This window comes from Miniopterus schreibersii (genome assembly GCF_964146895.1).
Source record: "Miniopterus schreibersii genome assembly, chromosome: 9".
NCBI classification, from domain to species: domain Eukaryota; kingdom Metazoa; phylum Chordata; class Mammalia; order Chiroptera; family Miniopteridae; genus Miniopterus; species Miniopterus schreibersii.
Genome location: NC_138118.1, coordinates 17,464,534 through 17,483,811, shown reverse-complemented (window position 1 = coordinate 17,483,811; position 19,278 = coordinate 17,464,534). Strand labels below are relative to the sequence as shown.

The following is a 19,278-nucleotide window of genomic DNA, read 5'->3' as shown; positions in this document are numbered from 1 at the left end:
TTCAACCTGGGCATGTGCCCTGACTGGGAATTGAACCATCATCTCCTGGATTGATGCTCAACCACTGAGCCACACTGGCCGGATCCCAGATCTTTTTGCAACATACTTTTTAAAAAAATTTTTTATTTTTTTATTTTTAAATTTTATTTATTTAATTTTATTTTTTAAAGGGTCTCAGTCTCTCTCTTTTTTTTTAAATATTACAGATGTCCCTTTTTCTCTCCAGTGACCCATTCCACCCCGTCCCATACCTCTCCCAGTCCCTCTCCCCACCATTGTCCGTGTCCTTGGGTTGTGCATATATGCGTATAAATTCTTTGGTTACTCTCTCCCCCTCCACCCACCGGCCCTTCTCCATTCCTCTGACATTCGTCAGTCTGATCCGTGATTCCATGTCATTGAATCTATTTTGTTCATCAATTTATTAAGTTCTTTAGATTCTATGTATAAGCGAGATCATGTGATGTTTGTCTTTCTTTGCCTGGCTTATTTGAAACATACTTTTATTTATTCCCTTGCTCAGTGTCATTCCCAGACACTTCAGTGATTAGCTATTACCTCTGTGACAAACCTCAATGCCTTAGCCTGGGATTCAAGCCCATTTGTGGTTTGGCTTTTAGTTTCTTACTGACCCTGCTCCAGGATGCTGAGTTCCAGCCATGCTGAAAGTATTAAGAGCCACTTAAGTCTTGCCTGCTTGTGCCTTGGCTCATGCTGCTCCCTCCATCAGGAGCTCCTTCTTCATCTGTCCTGGTGAACACCTCCTATCTCTGAAGAGTCAGTCTCCTGAGAAGTCACTCCTGACATCTCCTTTCATTGTTACATTTTTGTGCTGTCCTAGCGTTCATAATATTTCATTTCATGTTTATATGTCTTGCTCTCTGTAGGCTCCTTGAGAGGAGGCACCTTATCGCCTGGTCAGTGCATGGTGTGAAGCAGGTGTCCAGTGAACGCACATTTACGTGAATAATTGGGAAAAACCCTGCGTATCTCTTCTGGGATATCAGCGGGATTGTGCAGTGCGGCACTACCTTTCATCTCTGGCTTTTTATTGTTTTGGAACATGTCTGATATTTTCACATTCAGATAGAGTCGAGGACATTAGTGCTCCTTCCCTTTTGTTTCACGATCCCAAATAGCATTCACTTGATTATTCTCTGCTTTCCCCCATGATACCTTCTTTCAAAGAAACTCAGCTCTCTCCTAAGTCCTGTGGCAATAAAAGCAGCTCCACAGCATGTCCCCAGCCATCACTGTCCTGTTGCAGGCTAGTCCCCATTGTTGCCTAACTATAGACAGCCTAGATACTGCATTGATGGGCACTGTGCGAATTGCATATTATATCCTACAGATTTACTGAGCTCCTCTTACGTGTGAAGCTCTGTTGACTTCATGGGAAATTTAGAAATGAATGTCATAGCCCTGCATTCAGTGGAGCTTTTGAGAATTGGGGTGTGGGGTATTTGGGGCAGAGAGGGATTAGTTACACATACAGGTAGTACAGAGGGATAATTAGAAGAGAAGGAGGGACAAGAAGTATAAAATTTTGGGCCAAGTACAAAAGTAGCTAGCTTTAAGGTTTTACATTGTTATGGGATTGAATCTTGTTTCAGTAGTTCATGAGCCTTTCTGGTCCAAAGAAATATTGGAATTAAAAATTCCATTTATCATGGTAGACATCAGAACCTTGCTTGAGTCTGGGCTTGGAGAATAAGCTGCTAGATTGCCTACTGTTAGGCATTCTAAAGGGAAGAGGGAATTTTGAGCCCCAGCAACTTAATGGTCATTTGCTTCTTCGATGGAGCCCTGGAACATCATTTGAACAGACCGCAGTTAGTCTTCCTGTTAGGCCCTGCTGGACCTTATTTGATAAATACTTTGAGCACATTTTCTTATACTTGCCTCAGAATGTTCTGGGAGGCTCTGTTGGGACAGGCTTCTCCATCAGGTAACTTCCTGCTGGCTACCATCTGTGTGGACACTTTTACAAAGATTCTCTCCTGGGTGCTTTGTTGCCCTTGTGAGGAGTGAGGTGGTCAGTCTCTTTCCTGATTCTCCCAGTTGCCTCTTTTCATATAATATCATATCCAGTTAATGAATTTGCCCAACCCTGAGTGGAACACAACTTGAGAAGGCTGGTCTAAGAAAGGAAGGTTGCAAAAACTAGATTTTTTTTCTTATAGGATTAGGTATATGTCCTTTTCAAGCCCTCCCAAAAGTGTGACTTTCTCCCATAACCCAGTGACTGACCAGCTGTAAAATGCAACATCTTTAAAGAAGGATGTTCCTTCAGCAAGCTTTAAAAGCTTTTAGTAATTCTGCCTAGGTGGTAGATACTGGAGGTTTCCCCATAGAGGCTAGATAGTTCCTTGTGAACTGACCCTTGATAAATGAATTTTTACCAAATTCTTGGCCTCCTCTAGGAGTACTTGTCTTATCAGAGCTTTTCCAAGTGTTTAGGAAGGCAGTGTGTTACTGAATTTTAGATATTAATGTGGCATTCAGAACTAAATCCTAAGCATTAGATCCATAGTTAAGATATTTTTAGACTAAGTAGATCATTAAGTTAATAAAAATGGTAGGAGCCTATGTTACTAGATTCAGTAGTGTTTCTGTGATTGGTTGATAATTGGGCTCATTTACCAGTCAACAGACTGTGATTACAGGTACTGTTTTTCATTTTTAGGAGTGGGGCAAGGGGCACAGATGGGACATAAAATATGGTGAGCTATATATTGCATTCAGTGATTGGTTCTTTTGCTTGTTGGTGCTTTGAGGAGAGTGCATTAGATGACTGAGTGTAAGCTTTTGTGTCTTTGAGAGTACTTACTCAGGATCAGTTCTTCTTAGAACTCTCCACAGTTGATTTATATAACAGGACTGGTTTTGTGAATACTAGCCCCACCAGGTGCTTGGTTTCTGGGAAGTCATACGGATGTTTTTCTTCTAGAAAAGCTTTTTTGGATAACCTGTGGAATAGTCCTCATGGACTGAAAGTTCAGTAGAGGGTTCCTTTTCCGGTCACACATATACTGTTGTTCCTTTACGATGTGTGGCCTGAGTTCTGGGCTGTACGAGATTATGGTAGACAGGGTATGCCTGTAATATACAACTCTTCCCTTTTATACTTTGCACTTTTTCTGCTTATAGCTCCTGCTGATCATATAATCCTGGAACTCTTACCCCGGCCTTCCTCATTTCTGTTCTAAGGGAACTTGGGGCATTAAACTAGGTCCAGACTGTAAATTCAAGTGCCTGTGGCCACTGACTGTGACAGGGCTGCTTCAGAAGAGAAATCTCCCTTTGTCTGTACCATCCCAGAAGTGATGGGTTGTGGATGGGGCAAAACCATCCCTTTGCATAGTATCTTGAGATCACATGGAAACTCTACTTCCCATTGTGTAGATGTGTGACTCACTCCTTCTGTCATTGTCAAGGTAACCAGGGCCTGTTACTGGTGTCCTCTCCAAGATTCTGGGACCTGGCCCGGCCGGGCGTGGCTCAGTGGTTGAGCATCGACCTAGGATCCAGGCTGTCGGGGTTCGATTCCCGGTCAGGGCACATGCCGGGTTGTGGGCTCAATCAGTGACTCTCTCATCATTGATGTTTCTATCTCTCTCTCTCCCTCTCCTTTCCTTTCTCTGAAATCAATAAAGGTATATATTAAAAAAGAAAAAAAAAGAAAGAAAAAAAGATTCTGGGACCTGTATAGGGTCCTACTGGTATAACTTCAGACTAGTGCAGTAGAAGAAGAGGAGACGTTTTGGGGAAAGTAGTACTTGCCATTCTCAACTGTTAGCTGTTCTTAAAAAGGTGAAGAAATGACATAAGCAAGGCACTTACTTGAGTAGGGGACTTACTTTGAAATAATAATAGCACTATAATAGAACCTTATTTCTACGTCGACGGTGCCTTGAACTGGTTTCAGGTTAGTTTAAGTGAAAGTGCTTCATAAACTGGAAAGAGGTGAACAAATGGAGGTTGTAGTTGTTATTTATGACTTCCCTTTGGCTAGGTGAGTGCCTGGAGCCTGGACTTTCCACTCAGGAGTAGGTTGATAAATATAAAGCATTTAAAGTAGTGGCTGGTATGTGGTAAGTGCTATAAAATTATTGGCAATTGTTATTTACAAAGTAAGCTATAGCTCTGAATAGACAGTGATGGGGGGAAAAAGTACTACTGCCAGCCTCTGGGAAACTGTGAAGCCTGTTTTTAGGGCCTGTGCTAGTTAAACCAACTGCTAGACCCTCCTTTTTATGAGCTCCCTAAGTGTGCGATATGCGTTGTGTGCATTTCATTTTTATATTCTCCTCAGGGCCTAGTGCAGGGCCAGGATATTGAAGAAATGAACTTGAATGATGGTTGTGGTGGGGAACTCGGCAGTTCTCATGTGACACATTTGTTTTGTCTCTCAGGCCTGGGCATTTCCTGCTCGAGAGTTCCTTCGGAAGAAGCTTATTGGGAAGGAAGTCTGTTTCACGATAGAAAACAAGACTCCCCAGGGACGAGAGTATGGCATGATCTACCTTGGAAAAGGTGAGTAGCAAGGAGGAAAGGACTCATTTCTCTCCTCTCTGAGTCTCAGGTTTCTCTGATCAGTTTTCATTTGGTGGAGGTAGCTCTAGGACAGTTGGCTGTTAAGTAGCTGGAAGTGCAAGTTCATGGCACATAGGTACAGAGGAGTTTCCTGATATTCTGGCTTCTTCTTTACTCCTGTGCCTGCTTTCCTGGCTTGGTTTAGGTATATGTTGTACAGCATAGCATCCTTCCCTGTATTTAGGCCCTCAGCCCTTGGAACTCAGTGGCTCTGTGCTTCTAAGTCATAGTGCTGATGAAATTCTTATAGATTTCCAATTGCATCTTCTATTTTCTTTATCTGTCTTGTGGTTTTTCTTCTGCTCATAGGGACTCTCTTTAGGAAAGGCAGATTTTTTTAGGGCTTGTGGTTTTTTGCAAGCCGTGTGTTTTGCAATTGAATGAGAAGAACATAGACTTTGGAGGTGTGCACATGTGGGTTAGAACCCTGGCTCTCCTCTCATGGACTCTTATTTAACCCTTAACTTTTCTAAGCCCAGTTACTTCATTTATAAGTTATTGAGAGAGTTTAAAGAGATAGTAGCTGTAAAGTACCTATCTCTGGAACAGAGTGTTCAATAAATATATTTGTATATGTGCACACATATACCAGTTGTTTAGCTGGGCCAGTGGCTCATGGGATATTAGGTGTTCTGGTCTTTTGGATTAGGTAGAGGGAGAGAAAGATTGTGAAATAGAGTTAGAACAGAAATAGGACATTGAAATACTTGGTAGACTGTTCTCCGTAAAGCATAAACCAGTTATGTTGATCTGGAATTATTTTAGTAACAGATATTTTTAAGTTTCCTATGATTATTTGATAAAATAACCTTCCAACTGAGCTGCTTTAGACAATCTATTTGACTTGGGTAGTCAGTGCTAGAAGTAAGCAAGCAGGGTAGAACGACAAGGCTAACATCCTCTTAAGATTCGGGCTTTAATTGTAGAGGGCGAGTTGGGCATGACTTTGGAGGCGTCTTGCCAAATTTACCCAGTAGAGAAACACCACCTTCTTCAGCCTCCCAGTGAAATGGCTATCTGTTTCTTGACTAGATGGGAAGTTATAGTAATGTATGGAATCTTTTAAAAAAGAGAAATTGACAGATTTGCTTTTTACATATGATTCAAGTAATATAATAGGAAATAAAACACATAAACATTATTGTTGGATGGTTACTGGTTAGAAAGAATGTAATACAAGTAGAAGTACTCTGTCTTCAAAATGCAATTCTTCAAGGACCTCATTACCTAAAATAATTCCAGTTCAATAACAGCTGGTCCCGCTGTTGGCTCAGTGGTTGAGCGTCAACCCATCGACCAGGAGATCATGGTTCGATTCCCTGCCAGGGCACATACCTGGGTTGCAAGCTCGATCCCCAGTAGGGGGCATGCAGGAGGCAGCCAATCAATGATTCTCTCTCATCATTGCTGTTCCTCTCTCTCCCTCCCTCTCTGAAATCAATAAAAACATATTTTTTTAAAAAAAGCTGGTAAATCTTCTATTACTCTGAATGAGACCTCACTGTGGGCATAGATATGTCTATAAAGAGCCAGTGTGTAAGCGTTCATTTAAATAACCCTGGTCTCCAACTAAAATGGTCAAATTGTTTATGTTAAGAGAATCTGACACTTAAAATAATCTTTAATGTTGTTTTTAAAAAGTTTATTTTTTAAACTGACTCAAATTACAAACTGGTTATAATTTAGCAGTTAAAACACTAATGTTTAGAATAAAACCTGGCACATTGGATTTGATCAATAAATATGTACTGAAAGAATAATTGAAAATTACCTATGTCTTTGAGTTTTAAAAGCTTAAAAGGCTTAAAGTTTAATATTTTCATTTATATACTTTACCCAACTCTCAATGCCTTTCTAATGAAAGGGAACAGTGGCTTAAATATTAATATTCATATACTTATCCTAGTTTATGGCTACTCTTTATGATGGGGGAGAATGATAGAATTTGAGAAATTGTGGTTAACCTAGAACTTATTAAAAAAAGAGATGATTAGTCTTCCAACTTTTGTAGAAAATACAGTCACACAGCTGCTCTTAGTGCCATCCTCAATTGTGACTTGATCAAGTTCATAAGTTGATAAGTAATAAGTAAGAAAATCAGATACATACCCTACAGATTCCCTGTTTTCAGTATTCTGTAGACCACATTTTGTTGCCTTCTTTGGGAGGCTGGCCCAGAGAAATATATTTTTCTTCCTTTGAAGGAGCAATCAGAACTAAATTTTTAGAAGTGGGCCTGCTGACAGCCATTATCAGAGTGCTCTGTGCTAAGAATGTCTGTTGGGTGTGCTGTTGATTGGCTGGTTTTATGACCACTCACCTTGTTTGTCCCCTGGCTTTGTGCTTTTCACCCCCAACCTCTTGGCCCCCTTACTTCTCAACTTTTCCCTTATTTGTTGACTCCTTCCCTTTGTCTTTTCGTTCTTTGTATTCCTGTTGTTTTGAAAGAACCAATGTAAAATTTACTAATGTCAGATAGCTGTGTCTGGCCTCAATAGTAACGTTCAGTGGAAAGTTTCTTGTGATCAATGCTCAGCCTCAGAACCTGAGTGTCCTTTGTATAAATATCATTCATCTTAACTTTTCTTGTCAAGAAAAGAGGCTTACAATTTGCCTATGCAGAAATTTGGGCATGCTAATGGCAAGGCATTTAGGTTCGTTTTGAGGGTGGTGTGTATATTTGTGTTTGCTTGCAGAAGTCATTGTATAGTGTATTGAATATAAATCTTACAGAATTTTATTCTGTGCCGACATTACCTATTGGCTAGACTGCTGTGTTTCAGTTTATCTAGGAGCTTGTTCTCTGTCATATTAAACATTTTTATGTGGTGATTCCCTCATAGATGGCTTCTTTTCTCGTTTTGGCTGACAAGCAGAGATTTAAGAGAATACACAGAGCCTAAAAGCTTTTTCAATAGCATAGAAATACAATTAATGGTTCAGGTGCCCAGGTAGAACCTAATCAGGTTGGGTTTTACGTTTAACTTTATTTTTCTTGCCTGCTTTGAAGACTGCTATTTGAGAGATTAGAAATCTAGACACTGCCTCCTACATCTCTATGAAAGCAGGAGAAAGTCTTTGTCAAACTGCATAGTTTGTCTTGGTGTCCTGTTGGAGCAAACAGTAGGACATCCTGAGAGGAATTGAACATTCTGGTGTAAAATGTAATAAATAACCCTGAACAAATCTGTCTATCTGATTGTATGTATGTTTTTAATTCCTATGTACTTGGAAATTTACAGACATTATTGTTTAATTTTCACAAGAACCCACCTAGGCAGGTACTCTTCTCATTTTTTAGATGAGTAAAGTAATGCTGAGAGACCTTGTCTAAGATATTAGGGGGCAGAATGTGTATTCAGCTCCAGGCCTCTCCTCCTTAGGTCAGTGCTCTGTATTATACACTCTTTGGCTACTGTACGTGTCTTGCTTTCTTGTCAATCTTCAGTAGTTACTGAGATTGCCTTTGGCCTGAGAGATACACAAGAAAATTAGAAACAAAGTCCTGAGAAAAAGATTTATAGGCCTTTGGTTCTTAGAGACTAGACATTTTGGGAGAAAAGGTTTTTTGAAAACCCTACACTATGTTGCTGCCTTGTCCAATTCTCTGGCAACATCATTTTCCTTGAAGAGCTAAGATGAAAGTGGGCTCCATTTGAGCTCTGTTGCCACTGGAGGCAGATTTGAATCTTGTGTTTAATTTTCTTTTTCTCTCCTCAGATACCAATGGGGAAAATATTGCGGAGTCTCTGGTTGCAGAGGGCTTGGCCACCCGGAGAGAAGGCATGAGAGCTAATAAGTAAGTCTTTATTACTCTTCTGACCCTCTTAATTCCTTCTACTCGACTGAAAGCTGGGGTTGCTCAAGGGAGGATGAGTAGTCAACTCTACATTGGCTTTGCTGCATTTTCATTACTGTCCCCTGACATTAAATGGGTAACCTCTGGTACTCTCTGGCTTTTAGGACATTCTTGCTCAGGTGTGGATTATTCTGAGCCAGCAGGTCACTCACCATTTGATGTGTGGCATTTGATGTGTGCAACCCCTTTAAAAAACAGGCTTTGAGACAAGGCAGCTCTACTCTTTATATCATAAGAATCAACAGGCTATGTCTTACACCATAGATATTCAGTTCCAGCGTATTTATCCATCCATGTCAAAAGATTCATTGAGTACTTACTATGTGCCAGGCTATGTTCTAGACACTGAGAATAGAGCTGTGAACATATATACTTAGCTTCTGCTAACATTTTAATGGGGAGACAAACAGTAAACCAATGAACAAATAGGTATCATATGCAAGGAATAAGTGTAATGAAAAATAAGTGGAGAGAATAAATAGAATTGAAAGCGAAATCTACTGTTTAGGATTTAAATTGCTAAGGGCTCAATAGTTTTTTGTTTTTTAAAAGTAAGGGAAAATTTATCTCTCTCCAAAGCTTTTGAAGTCTGTTTTGGTCTGTGTAAGTACTTAATAAGTAGTAGATAAAAATGTATTTGTTTAGCTAATGCCAGTGTGAACTTACTAGAAATGAGTGCTATGTACGTAGGCTTTATAGCACATGTCATGTTCAAGTTCACCAGTGTTGGCTCTTAGTAGGATGGATTGCAGCTGACTTTAATTAACACTTTAGTCTCTGAAAAGTAATAAGCTACATCAGTAATTTGGAGGCTAATGATGCTGTTTAAATCACTAAGTTCTTGCTGTATTATATGACTGTTGTCGCTGTAGAAAGGCTTTGGATAAATATTTGCATGGACTGTACTAATGATGGGGATGAGCCAAGGCAAAAATGCGCTTTTTGCCTTCTTCCTGCCTTGTTATTCTTAGGGCCTCTTCATTCACCAGCAACTTCTGTGGCCCTTTCTGACTAACTAGAATCATTTGCTGGGAATTTGTTGAATTAAGACATTTGTCTTAGGTAATGTTTTTGGAAGCATGCTGCAGTTGTATCTTAAGGACAATTGCTGGCATAGTTACTGTTGCACTATATTTTAGGAATCCAGTTTGCAACCAGAATGAAGAATTTTTTCAAAACCCATACTAGTATTGTACCATCTCAACAAAGAAATCTCCCTTGGTGTACCAATCCTTTTTTTCTTCAAAGTTGTCTCGACTTAAAGCCTGCTTTTCTCAGTTTTTATGTTTGCTTATGTCTCTTAAGCTACATTTTTTTCATCGAATTCTGGCTGTGATTTTTGGTTCCCTGAGGATATGATTGTCTCTGGGGTAGGGGTAGAAAGGTACTGAAGACTTCTGATTTGAGAAATTATAGGGCAGGGGTCCTTGTTTAGATACTCCTACTGCTCAAGGTAGGACATTGCATTTATGCATACAACCATTGCTGGAACCAGGCATCAAGACTGTAGAAAGGCATGCAGTTTACTTCTTTTGCTCAGATATGTGTGTGAGAGAAGAGCAGAGCCATTTCTGTTTTTATTTAGTTATTTGTTTGTTTATCTGCTGGCTTTCTTGCTGCTCTTGTATGTAGTGTGGTTTCATGCCTGATGAAGGAGGGGTCTTTTCATTTTCAAACTACTTTTGCTTAACTGGCCTTACTGAATGTGTAAGTAGTTTTGGGCTTACATTATCTGCAATAACAGTATTTGCTGCTCTGCATTCTCCAGCCCTATTCTGTGGACAACAAGGAGTAAGGGTGATTCTTAGTCATTTTCCCTGCATTGTGTCCTGCTGAGCTCTGCCTGGATTTCAGTTTCTGAATCTGGGATCGTTAAATGAAGCTGTACCCCCTGGAGCAGCTTCCCCCTGAGCCACCAACTTGTTCTCTTGTAATCGCTAATGGTAGAGATGTGTGTTTTTTGGATCTTCTAGTTAAATGCTCTTGATTGAATCAGTTGTTTGTGAAAACAAATCTGTAATCCCAAAGTTGCACTCATGGTGGTTTTCTGGTTCTTGGGTCTAAAGCTATTGGTCTGAAATAAATGCTGTGGTCTCTTTAAGGGAAGAAGATGCTGAATAAACCCAGAGTCAAAGGAGACCCTGGCATTTCTGTTGTGAGCTCACTAACCACATGTTTATTTTTCACGTCCCAGTCCTGAGCAAAACCGGCTTTCGGAGTGTGAGGAACAAGCGAAGGCAGCTAAGAAAGGGATGTGGAGTGACGGGAATGGTTCACATACTATCCGGGACCTCAAGTATACCATTGAGAACCCAAGGCACTTTGTGGACTCACACCACCAGAAGCCTGTTAATGGTGAGGCTGGCGGGCAAAGACAGATGTGGCTAGGGTGATTTCTTTCTACTTGCTTTCAAGCTTCTTGAGGTTTATAAAGCCTATTTTACTTATTTAGTATCCAAGGGAACTTGTTAAGGGTAAAACAACACCATGGTATTTTGGAAGGAAATTTGATCCAGTTCACATGGGTCAACATCAGAAATATTTTGCAGGGGTTAGTCCTTTGTCGGTATAGGGTAGTAAATTGCTGGTATTCTTGCACATTGGGGATGTTCCTGTTTTCTAAAGATGGCTACTTAAATAACATCCTTGAGACTGAGGTAGAAATGTGTATTCGTTGTACATCTAAACACACACATAAACACACACACACATGCACACGCACGTGCACACACACATACTATAGTTCTGGCCCTACTTTGAGACCTTGTTAACACTAACTCAGTAAAATAAAATTATTGGCAATCCTGAATTATTATTATTTTTTGCTGGACACCTGGTACTAAGGTAAGCAACTTACCTTACTGATAACAAAGCTTAGTTGTGAGCCATGAGGTCCCAGAGAGTTCAGAAGACGTGGAAGAATGGAAGTGCTTCTGATCTGTGTTCCCAGGAATAGTTGTGGAAGAATCTATTGTGTGAATGCTAATGATCTGTCAACACTTCATCATTTTTCAGAGGGAGGCTTTCCAGAGGGTATTGGGGAGAGGAACTGTGTTCAATGCAGTTTGATTGGGCATTGTTTATCCCTGGCATGAATTTTGCTAATGACTTAAGTGGTTTATTCTGTCATGCAGCTATCATCGAGCACGTGCGAGATGGCAGTGTGGTCAGGGCCCTGCTTCTTCCAGATCACTACCTGGTTACCGTCATGCTGTCAGGGATCAAGGTCAGACCCTGGGCTATGGGGTGGGTTTAGGGTTTGTTGAAGTGTTTAGCCATAGGTAGATTTTTCTACTTGTGGACTTCGGATCTGCGGTTTCTTCCTAGTATGGGCCATTAGCATTGGCTAGAGTACTTTAAACTTTGCAGTGGGACAATTCTAATTAAATCAAATAAGATTTTTTAACTTTTTAGTACTCATGATCTCTTTGTAGTGGACTGTGCGGAGAGATTGTTGAAACTCAGCAGTGGGGGATAGGAGGCTCTGAAGTTTGCTGAGTTTGGCTTGTCTTAATGTAAATACACATTTTGATTAAAACAAAAAAAGCCAAAGCTTTAATGTAGGCACTGGTGAATTTTCTCTTGGCAAGCAGTCATTTCCAACTGTAATTAAAATTATTTTCCCCATGATAACATGAGTTTTATTTGCCTTACCATGAAGTTTGTGATGATGCTATTTCTAATTACATTTTACCAGTATCTTTTAAAAAGTGTTAGAAGACCTGATCTGAGACTTTCCCCAGTGTAGCCTGGTTGGTTTATGCTTTTTGTATGGTTCAGTGTGGCATGAGTGTGTCTAGCACTCACGTTTAGGTTGCATTACTCACCTTACTTTTGCTCTAGTGCCCAACTTTTCGACGGGAAGCAGATGGCAGTGAAACACCAGAGCCTTTTGCTGCTGAAGCCAAATTTTTCACCGAGTCTCGACTGCTTCAGAGAGATGTTCAGATCATTCTGGAGAGCTGCCATAATCAGAACATTCTGGGTACCATCCTACATCCAGTGAGTGTGCCATGCCAACTGGGCTGCATGGGGTTGGGGGTCCATTTGGGGTTTGATGAGCTGTAGTTTGCTTCTCTTTCTTTTTTCCTGGTTTTAAGAGGCATTAAATATCTTTTTTTTTTTTAATATATCTTTACTGATTTCAGAGAGAGAGAGAGGGAGAGGGAGAGTGAGAGATAGAAACATCAATGATGACGTGTCGTCATTGATCTGCTGCCTCCTGCATGCCCCCGACTGGGGATTGAGCCTGCAACCGGGGCATGTTCCCTGACTGGAAATCAAACTGCGATCTCCTGGATCCTAGGTTGATGCTCAACTGCTGAGCCACGCCTGGCCGGTCCATTAAATATCTTGACAGGATTATCATCTACTGGTTTTTGAGGCATTTTCCAGGGGATGTCACTTATCTGATAGAATTGGACAAATGTGCAACTTCTCACTTTTAGAAAATTAATCTCAAATGTTACTGGGTTGACAAGGGGAAGAGAGGACCAATGCTATCACATATTTTTCCGAGCGTTGGTCCTAGAGATTGTGCATAGGAAAGATGGGAAGCTGCCACATCGATTAGAAGTGGCACTGAAACTTGCAGAATAGGATTGGCAAGTTTGCTTGTAGGTCTAGAAGTTTCCTACTTGGAGTATTGGTAGAACTATGATGGGGAAATCTTTCTATGGAAAAATTATTTTATGTATGCCAGGCCTTATCCAGTTTCCCCATAACTCTGCTTTTGAGCCGGAAATAGGTTCTTTATGTTCTGACTATTGGTGAGTTGTACCTATTTGTATACCTTGGTAGGCGGGTTATTCTTAGACAGGAAATGACCTTGTTTTTTAACACCTGAGTTTAAGTAGATTTTCATTATTATAACCTATTATCCAGTTCAGAGTAAACTACTGTTAATTATAATTTGATAGAGAATTCTTCAACATGGCAGTTGTGAAGGCTGGGAGGCTTGGTTTGGAATATGTCAAGGTCATGTCTGTTTCTTCTGGAGTGCTAGCTGTCTGCCTGTGCCTGCCAGATGGCTCTGTGTCATAGCAGACTGTGAATTGTAATTCTTTGGGCAAAAATGTAGCTTTAGTTATTCCCTTACTCAGCTCATTCTTGAGCTTTCCCTTTATGAAAAGAGGAGTAAGTGCTGATCTTAGGGAAGGAAATAATAAGGTGTAATCTCCACTAAAGATTAACAACCTCCTCTGCCCACAAGAAGAGCTATTGAAATGTCAATTCCATTCAATGCTGCTAACATTTATCCTGTTCCTATTAAGTGAGAGTTACTGTGCTGGGTGTTGTGAGGATATGAAGCCAAGGTTGTTGAGAGGAGTCATAGAGTAGCGTGTCCATCTTGGGGCTGGTTTCTTAATGAGGGAAATGGCTCTAAGGTTTGTTTTTTTTGTTGTTTAAAATGAACTGCAGACTGGATTGTAACTATGTTAATTGTGTCAGAGGTCAGAGAGAAATGATTCTCTTGCCATAGAATTTAATTTGTGTCTGCTTTCTCATGTGCCTTGTTTTTCAGAATGGCAACATCACAGAGCTCCTGCTTAAGGAAGGTTTTGCACGCTGTGTGGATTGGTCAATTGCAGTGTACACCCGGGGTGCGGAAAAGCTGAGGGCAGCTGAAAGGTAAGATCTGTCAGGGAAGCCTTCCAGCCAAGGATCTTGTTAAGGATCTCTAGGGAAAGAAATCTAGTGATCTCTCACCCATCTATGCCAGTGTCTGTTTTATTTCAGTAACGGATTAAGGAAATTCACAAGAGGTTAGGATCTCATAGAAGATTTGTAAATCTTTAGACTCAGTCGAATTCAGTGCTGTATAGTAAGGACCTAGATTTTTACTCAGACAGTATTCCTTACCTGATGTGCTTTTTTAATGTTTCCAGGTCATTTTTTTTGTGTTAATAAGCCTCTCAAATTTCGGGTTTTAGGCATTTGGGTTGAAATAAACTTGAGGTTCATTTGAGGACAATGAAATCTCTTACTAGCTACTCCCAAACAGGCAGGCTGGAGCCAGGGATATGATGGAAAGATAGAGCCTGTGGGCCTAACACAGGACCATTCAGTGCTGTTGTGAGGTCTAATGCCCTAATTTATTTAAAGGTATGTTTTAATTATAAATACTAATGCAACTGTGAGGTGCTGTTATGTTTTTGGCTAGGTGCAGACGTAAAATAACTTATTTTGAAAAAAACGATAGTGAATATTACAAAGATTGGTGGTGATTCCAAGTGTCAAGGTCAAGTATTTCCAGGTGTAGGTGAACCTCCTTCACTTGGTGGGGTAGATGGAGGAAAATGAAACAGGTAGCAAGAGTAGATGAACAGGGACGAGGGTTCAGGAAGCTGTAGACACCACCACCCAGGATACATTAAGCAAAGCCTACTGACCATGATGACGATGCTCCACTCTCAAGGCTGGTTGTGTGGCTCATTTTAGAATCATAAAATTATACTGGACTTTATTAACTTCACATGCTTGCCTTTGAGGCACACAGCTGAGAGATGTGCAAGAACAAGAATTGAATGCCTATAACTTTCTTCCCTTCTCTTAGGTCTTTTACATCCTTCTACACCTATAAGCAGGAATACTTGCAACTTTTTATAAAAATAGATTGTAATCTGGGTCATTTGATATGGCATGTCTGACAAAGGTAGATGGTCTGATTAAGAAAAACATAATTATTGTATAAAAGTTTTATTAGTCTTTATGTTACACAATTACATTCAAAAGATGTAATACTCTTTATCAAGTACAGTGTTCCAAATATCTCTGATTATTCTGTAATGCTCAATTTTTTTTTGTTGTTGTTCAGAAAATCCTGTCAGCCTGTTATTCTAAATTATTGTTTTGGTTGATAATTTTTATTGCATTCTTTAAGTTCCTGCCTCTTTGAAGAAAGTGAATATGATGACAGCAGTATCTACATGTTTTATAACATCTCTAGGAGATTTTATGGGTTTTTCAGAGAGTGCTCATCATTGTGAAAGAGGTTTAGACCAAGGAATACAAATCACATTTTGATAACGTGATTACTTGCTGCCGTTTTGCATGCTGTATTTGACTTGGTTGCGTTATTGGTAAATCTCCATCGAAGTACTTTATGTATTTTACAAATGCTACATGCGGCTTTGTCTTTTTCTCATTTTAGCCGCTTCTTTAAGACAGTTGCAATACTGTTTTAAGAAATATAGTTCCTTTCCCCTGCACATGTATCCATTTATTTGTAAATAATTGAGACAGCTGTTCATTGATTTATTTTTTTAAAACTTTGCACATATTCCATTTACCTCTCTTAGTCTCAAAGAATATCTGTTGGGCTTAATACTTTTAATAAAGTTCTGCCAACATGATTTTTAAACTCTTTTGTTTGTTTTGTTAATCCTCTCCTGAGGATATTTTTTCCATTGATTTTTAGAAAGAATAGGAAGGAGGGAGGTAGAGAGAGAGAAACATCAGTGTGAGAGAGAGACATTGGTTACCTCCTGCCCATGCCCCAACAAGCACCGGGGATTGAACCTGCAACTCAGGTATGTGCATGTCTTTGACCGGGAATCAAACCCGAGACCCTCTTTGTATGGGGTTCTAACCACTTAGGCACTCTGCCCAGGGTGATTTTTATTTTTATTTTTTTAAAAATATATCTTTATTGATTTCAGAGAGAGGAAAGGAGAGGGAGAGAGAGAGATAGAAACATAGAGAGTCATTGATAGAGCCCACAACCCGGGCATGTGCCCTGACCAGGAATCGAACCCCGATCTCCTGGATCCTAGGTTGACGCTCAACTGCTGAGCTACGCCCAGCCGGGCAGGGTGATTTTTAAACTTTTGTCAGTGAACTTCTCTTGTAGTTTGGTCCATTTTTCTTACTCTTTAGATGCACTACAGTGACAATTTTGTTCTTGTTTTCTACATAGGATTTGGGTAGCTGATAACCTTTTCATAATTCAAATGAAAAGGCCTATGTTTTTAAAAAAAATACAGGATGGGGCAAAAGTAGGTTTACAGTTGTGAGTACCTGAAACACAGAGTTTATCCTTGTATTATTATTTATTAATTATTGAATTTGTCATACGAACAACTGTAAACCTACTTTTGCCACACCCTGTTTATGTGTTTTAGTATATGTATTCTTCCCGTTTAAAAGAGCATCTGTTTTGTTTGTCATCTCAGTGCCTAGCATATAGTCGTCACTCAGGAGATACTGACTGGCTAAGCTAAAGAGCTAATTATCAAGGTGAACTTGAATTGTCCATGCTCAAAAAATTGCACATTTAGATCCACTATACCACCGATGGGTTTATGATTTATATATGCATCTTGGATAGTTGCTTATACACTTTCTCTTGTGGCTGTTGTCATACTTTGTTCTGGTTTGACTGATGGCCGTTCTCCTGCATGCCTTGTCGGTGAGGTAGGGTAGGATTATGTACTGTTTGCTCCCATGGTGATGGTGGATTCCCTTTGCTGACCTAATCTGTCTGAATGATTTGCATCCTTGCTTTGTTGTCAGGTTTGCTAAGGAACGCAGGCTGAGAATGTGGAGAGACTATGTAGCTCCCACTGCTAACTTGGACCAAAAGGACAAGCAGTTTGTTGCCAAGGTGAGTCATTCTCAGCATCTTGAGATGCATAGTGATTGTTTTCAGACTACTGGTAATACAAAAATTTGAGCAGTCCATCGAGAACTGAAGCATTTTTATTTGAAGGCAAGCCACTGGTGTGTACAGGTGCATGCATGATTGCACACGTGTGTTTATTGTAGGGGACTTAGGCACCATAAGAACTTTAAAATTTCTTTTTGTGAATTTGCATAACCTCATTAGAAGTTCATGGGTTAAAGTTGTGGACATTGCATTTTGAAATATCACTTATATTTTAGGGGTTCTTAGTAAATGACATTCTCTTAGATTTCCTGTGCCCAAATATATAAGGCCTCAAGTTTCTCTTTTTTTCTGTTTTAGGACTCTTGTGGTTTTGAATTCTTTCTAATGTGATTTTTTTTCTGAGAGCTCTCCACTGTTGTGTCCTGGGATGGATTTCTTTGATGGAAACTAGAGCTACTAAATAGATTGTTTGGTTCCAGGAGTGGTGCTATAGAAGTGTTTTTTCTTGCCTTGGCTGGTGTGGTTCAGTGGTTAGGGTGTCTGCCCATGCACAGAAAGCTCTCGGGTTTGATTCCCAGTCAAGGGCACGTACCTGGTTTGCAGATTTGATCCCTGGCCTCTGTCGGGATGCATGTGGGAGGCAACCAATCGCTGTCTTTCTCTCACATCAATGTTTCTCTCCTCTCTCTCTCTCCCCTTCTCCCCTTCTACTCTCTCTCAAAATCTATGGAAAAAATATAAAGCATTTTTTCTTAAATTACAGGCTTTGGTACCTTGGGGGGCAGACCTGTTCTCACTTTCCCCAAATGCTGTAATGTTTTCCAACCTATTTTTACTTTTGGCAAGAAATGCTAGAAGCTTTGTCCTTATGGACTGAGAGGTGGCTGTCCCAAATGTCGCCTAACAGTTTAAGATGGAAAGCCACTAGGTGGCACTGTCAGCCTGAAAAATCCTGGAACGATTTATCTTAGAATGATAAAATTTTAAGTCCTTGAAGAATTGGCTGAATTTCTTCACTTTTTTTTTTTTTTTATGATGCCCAAAACAATAGGTCACAGAGTGCTGAAGTTAGCCTCTTTCCGTCTTCTTCTATGTGGTTTCCAAGGAGTGGTCAGGTTAACCATAATTGCACCTTTTAGGGGACATCAGTGAGATTAGTCCCTGGTTGGACACTCCCTTATGCATTTTCCCATTGTGATGCAGACCAGAATGGATCTCTGCTTTCTTTCTGTGTGAGGGCTGTGCTAGCTTGGAACCTTGGACGTGGCTGCTCCACCTAATTGGAACTTATTGGTTGTGCTTGTTTCCTGTATTCTGTTCTGTTTGAAGACTGTAGCTACAAAATGAAAGAATGATCATTTACTCAACAAGGGAGGCAGGCCTTCCATTTTCACCATCGTCACTTTGAGGGCCTGTGATAATAGTAATGTACATGAGCCTTGGGTGGGTCCCGTTACTCTGTATTGTCACTACCAGCCCCCTCAGTTGTAGAGAAACCTAGAATATTTTGAGGATTTTGGGTCTTTGCTGGTTGGGGAACTAAGACATTATTGAAGAAATTAAAAATATTAGGTGACTGGGTCAGTAGCTTTGCATTTATCTTAAATCTGACTTTATTAGTAACTAGAACATTTCCTCCATTTTTAAAATCCAGGATTCCAAGATCTGTTTTGTGTTCTTGGTCTCTTATGTTTAGTTATAAAACACTGTGAGGCTTTTTTCATTACAATCAAGTTTTATTCATTATAGTGCCAGGATACAGGAGATTGTAATAACTATTTAATTGAGGATTATGAGGAATAATCATTCTCCTGGAATATCTTAAACATAAATTTAAGTCATTTGGATTTAGGTCTGCTTAGGCAATAGAGAGAAAAATGTGTTTGTAGACAGACAAATAGTTTTAAAACTTTTTGATTTTTGAAAATTTTCAGGATTTTTTTCTGTTTTTAAAACAGGAAAAAAAAAAGGCATAAAAAAAGAGAAGAAAAGACACTTACACTAGATGAAACTACTATGACAGTTTTTTTTCTTTTTGATAAAGTTGATCAGACTGTCTATGACAGGGATTGACAAACTATGGCCCATGGGCCAAGTCTGTCCCACCACTTGTTTTTGTATAGTATACAAGCTAAGGATGGATTTTACATTGAAAAAAATGTTTTGTGTTGTCCAGCTGGCCTGGCTCAGTGGTTGAGCATCGACCTATGGGAGA

The 19,278-nt window shown here is 39.9% G+C and overlaps 1 protein-coding gene across 1 annotated transcript in view; it reads left to right on the top strand.

The window, feature by feature from the left end:
- Window positions 1–19,278, top strand: part of SND1 (staphylococcal nuclease and tudor domain containing 1) — a 419,115-nt gene that overhangs the window by 28,441 nt on the left and 371,396 nt on the right. Inside the window, exons 3-9 of the mRNA XM_081146624.1 lie at window positions 4,416–4,536; window positions 8,317–8,395; window positions 10,650–10,810; window positions 11,590–11,681; window positions 12,299–12,457; window positions 13,980–14,086; window positions 16,970–17,060. Of these exons, the coding sequence (XP_081002750.1) occupies window positions 4,416–4,536; window positions 8,317–8,395; window positions 10,650–10,810; window positions 11,590–11,681; window positions 12,299–12,457; window positions 13,980–14,086; window positions 16,970–17,060 (810 nt within the window). The remainder of the gene's footprint in view (window positions 1–4,415; window positions 4,537–8,316; window positions 8,396–10,649; window positions 10,811–11,589; window positions 11,682–12,298; window positions 12,458–13,979; window positions 14,087–16,969; window positions 17,061–19,278) is intronic.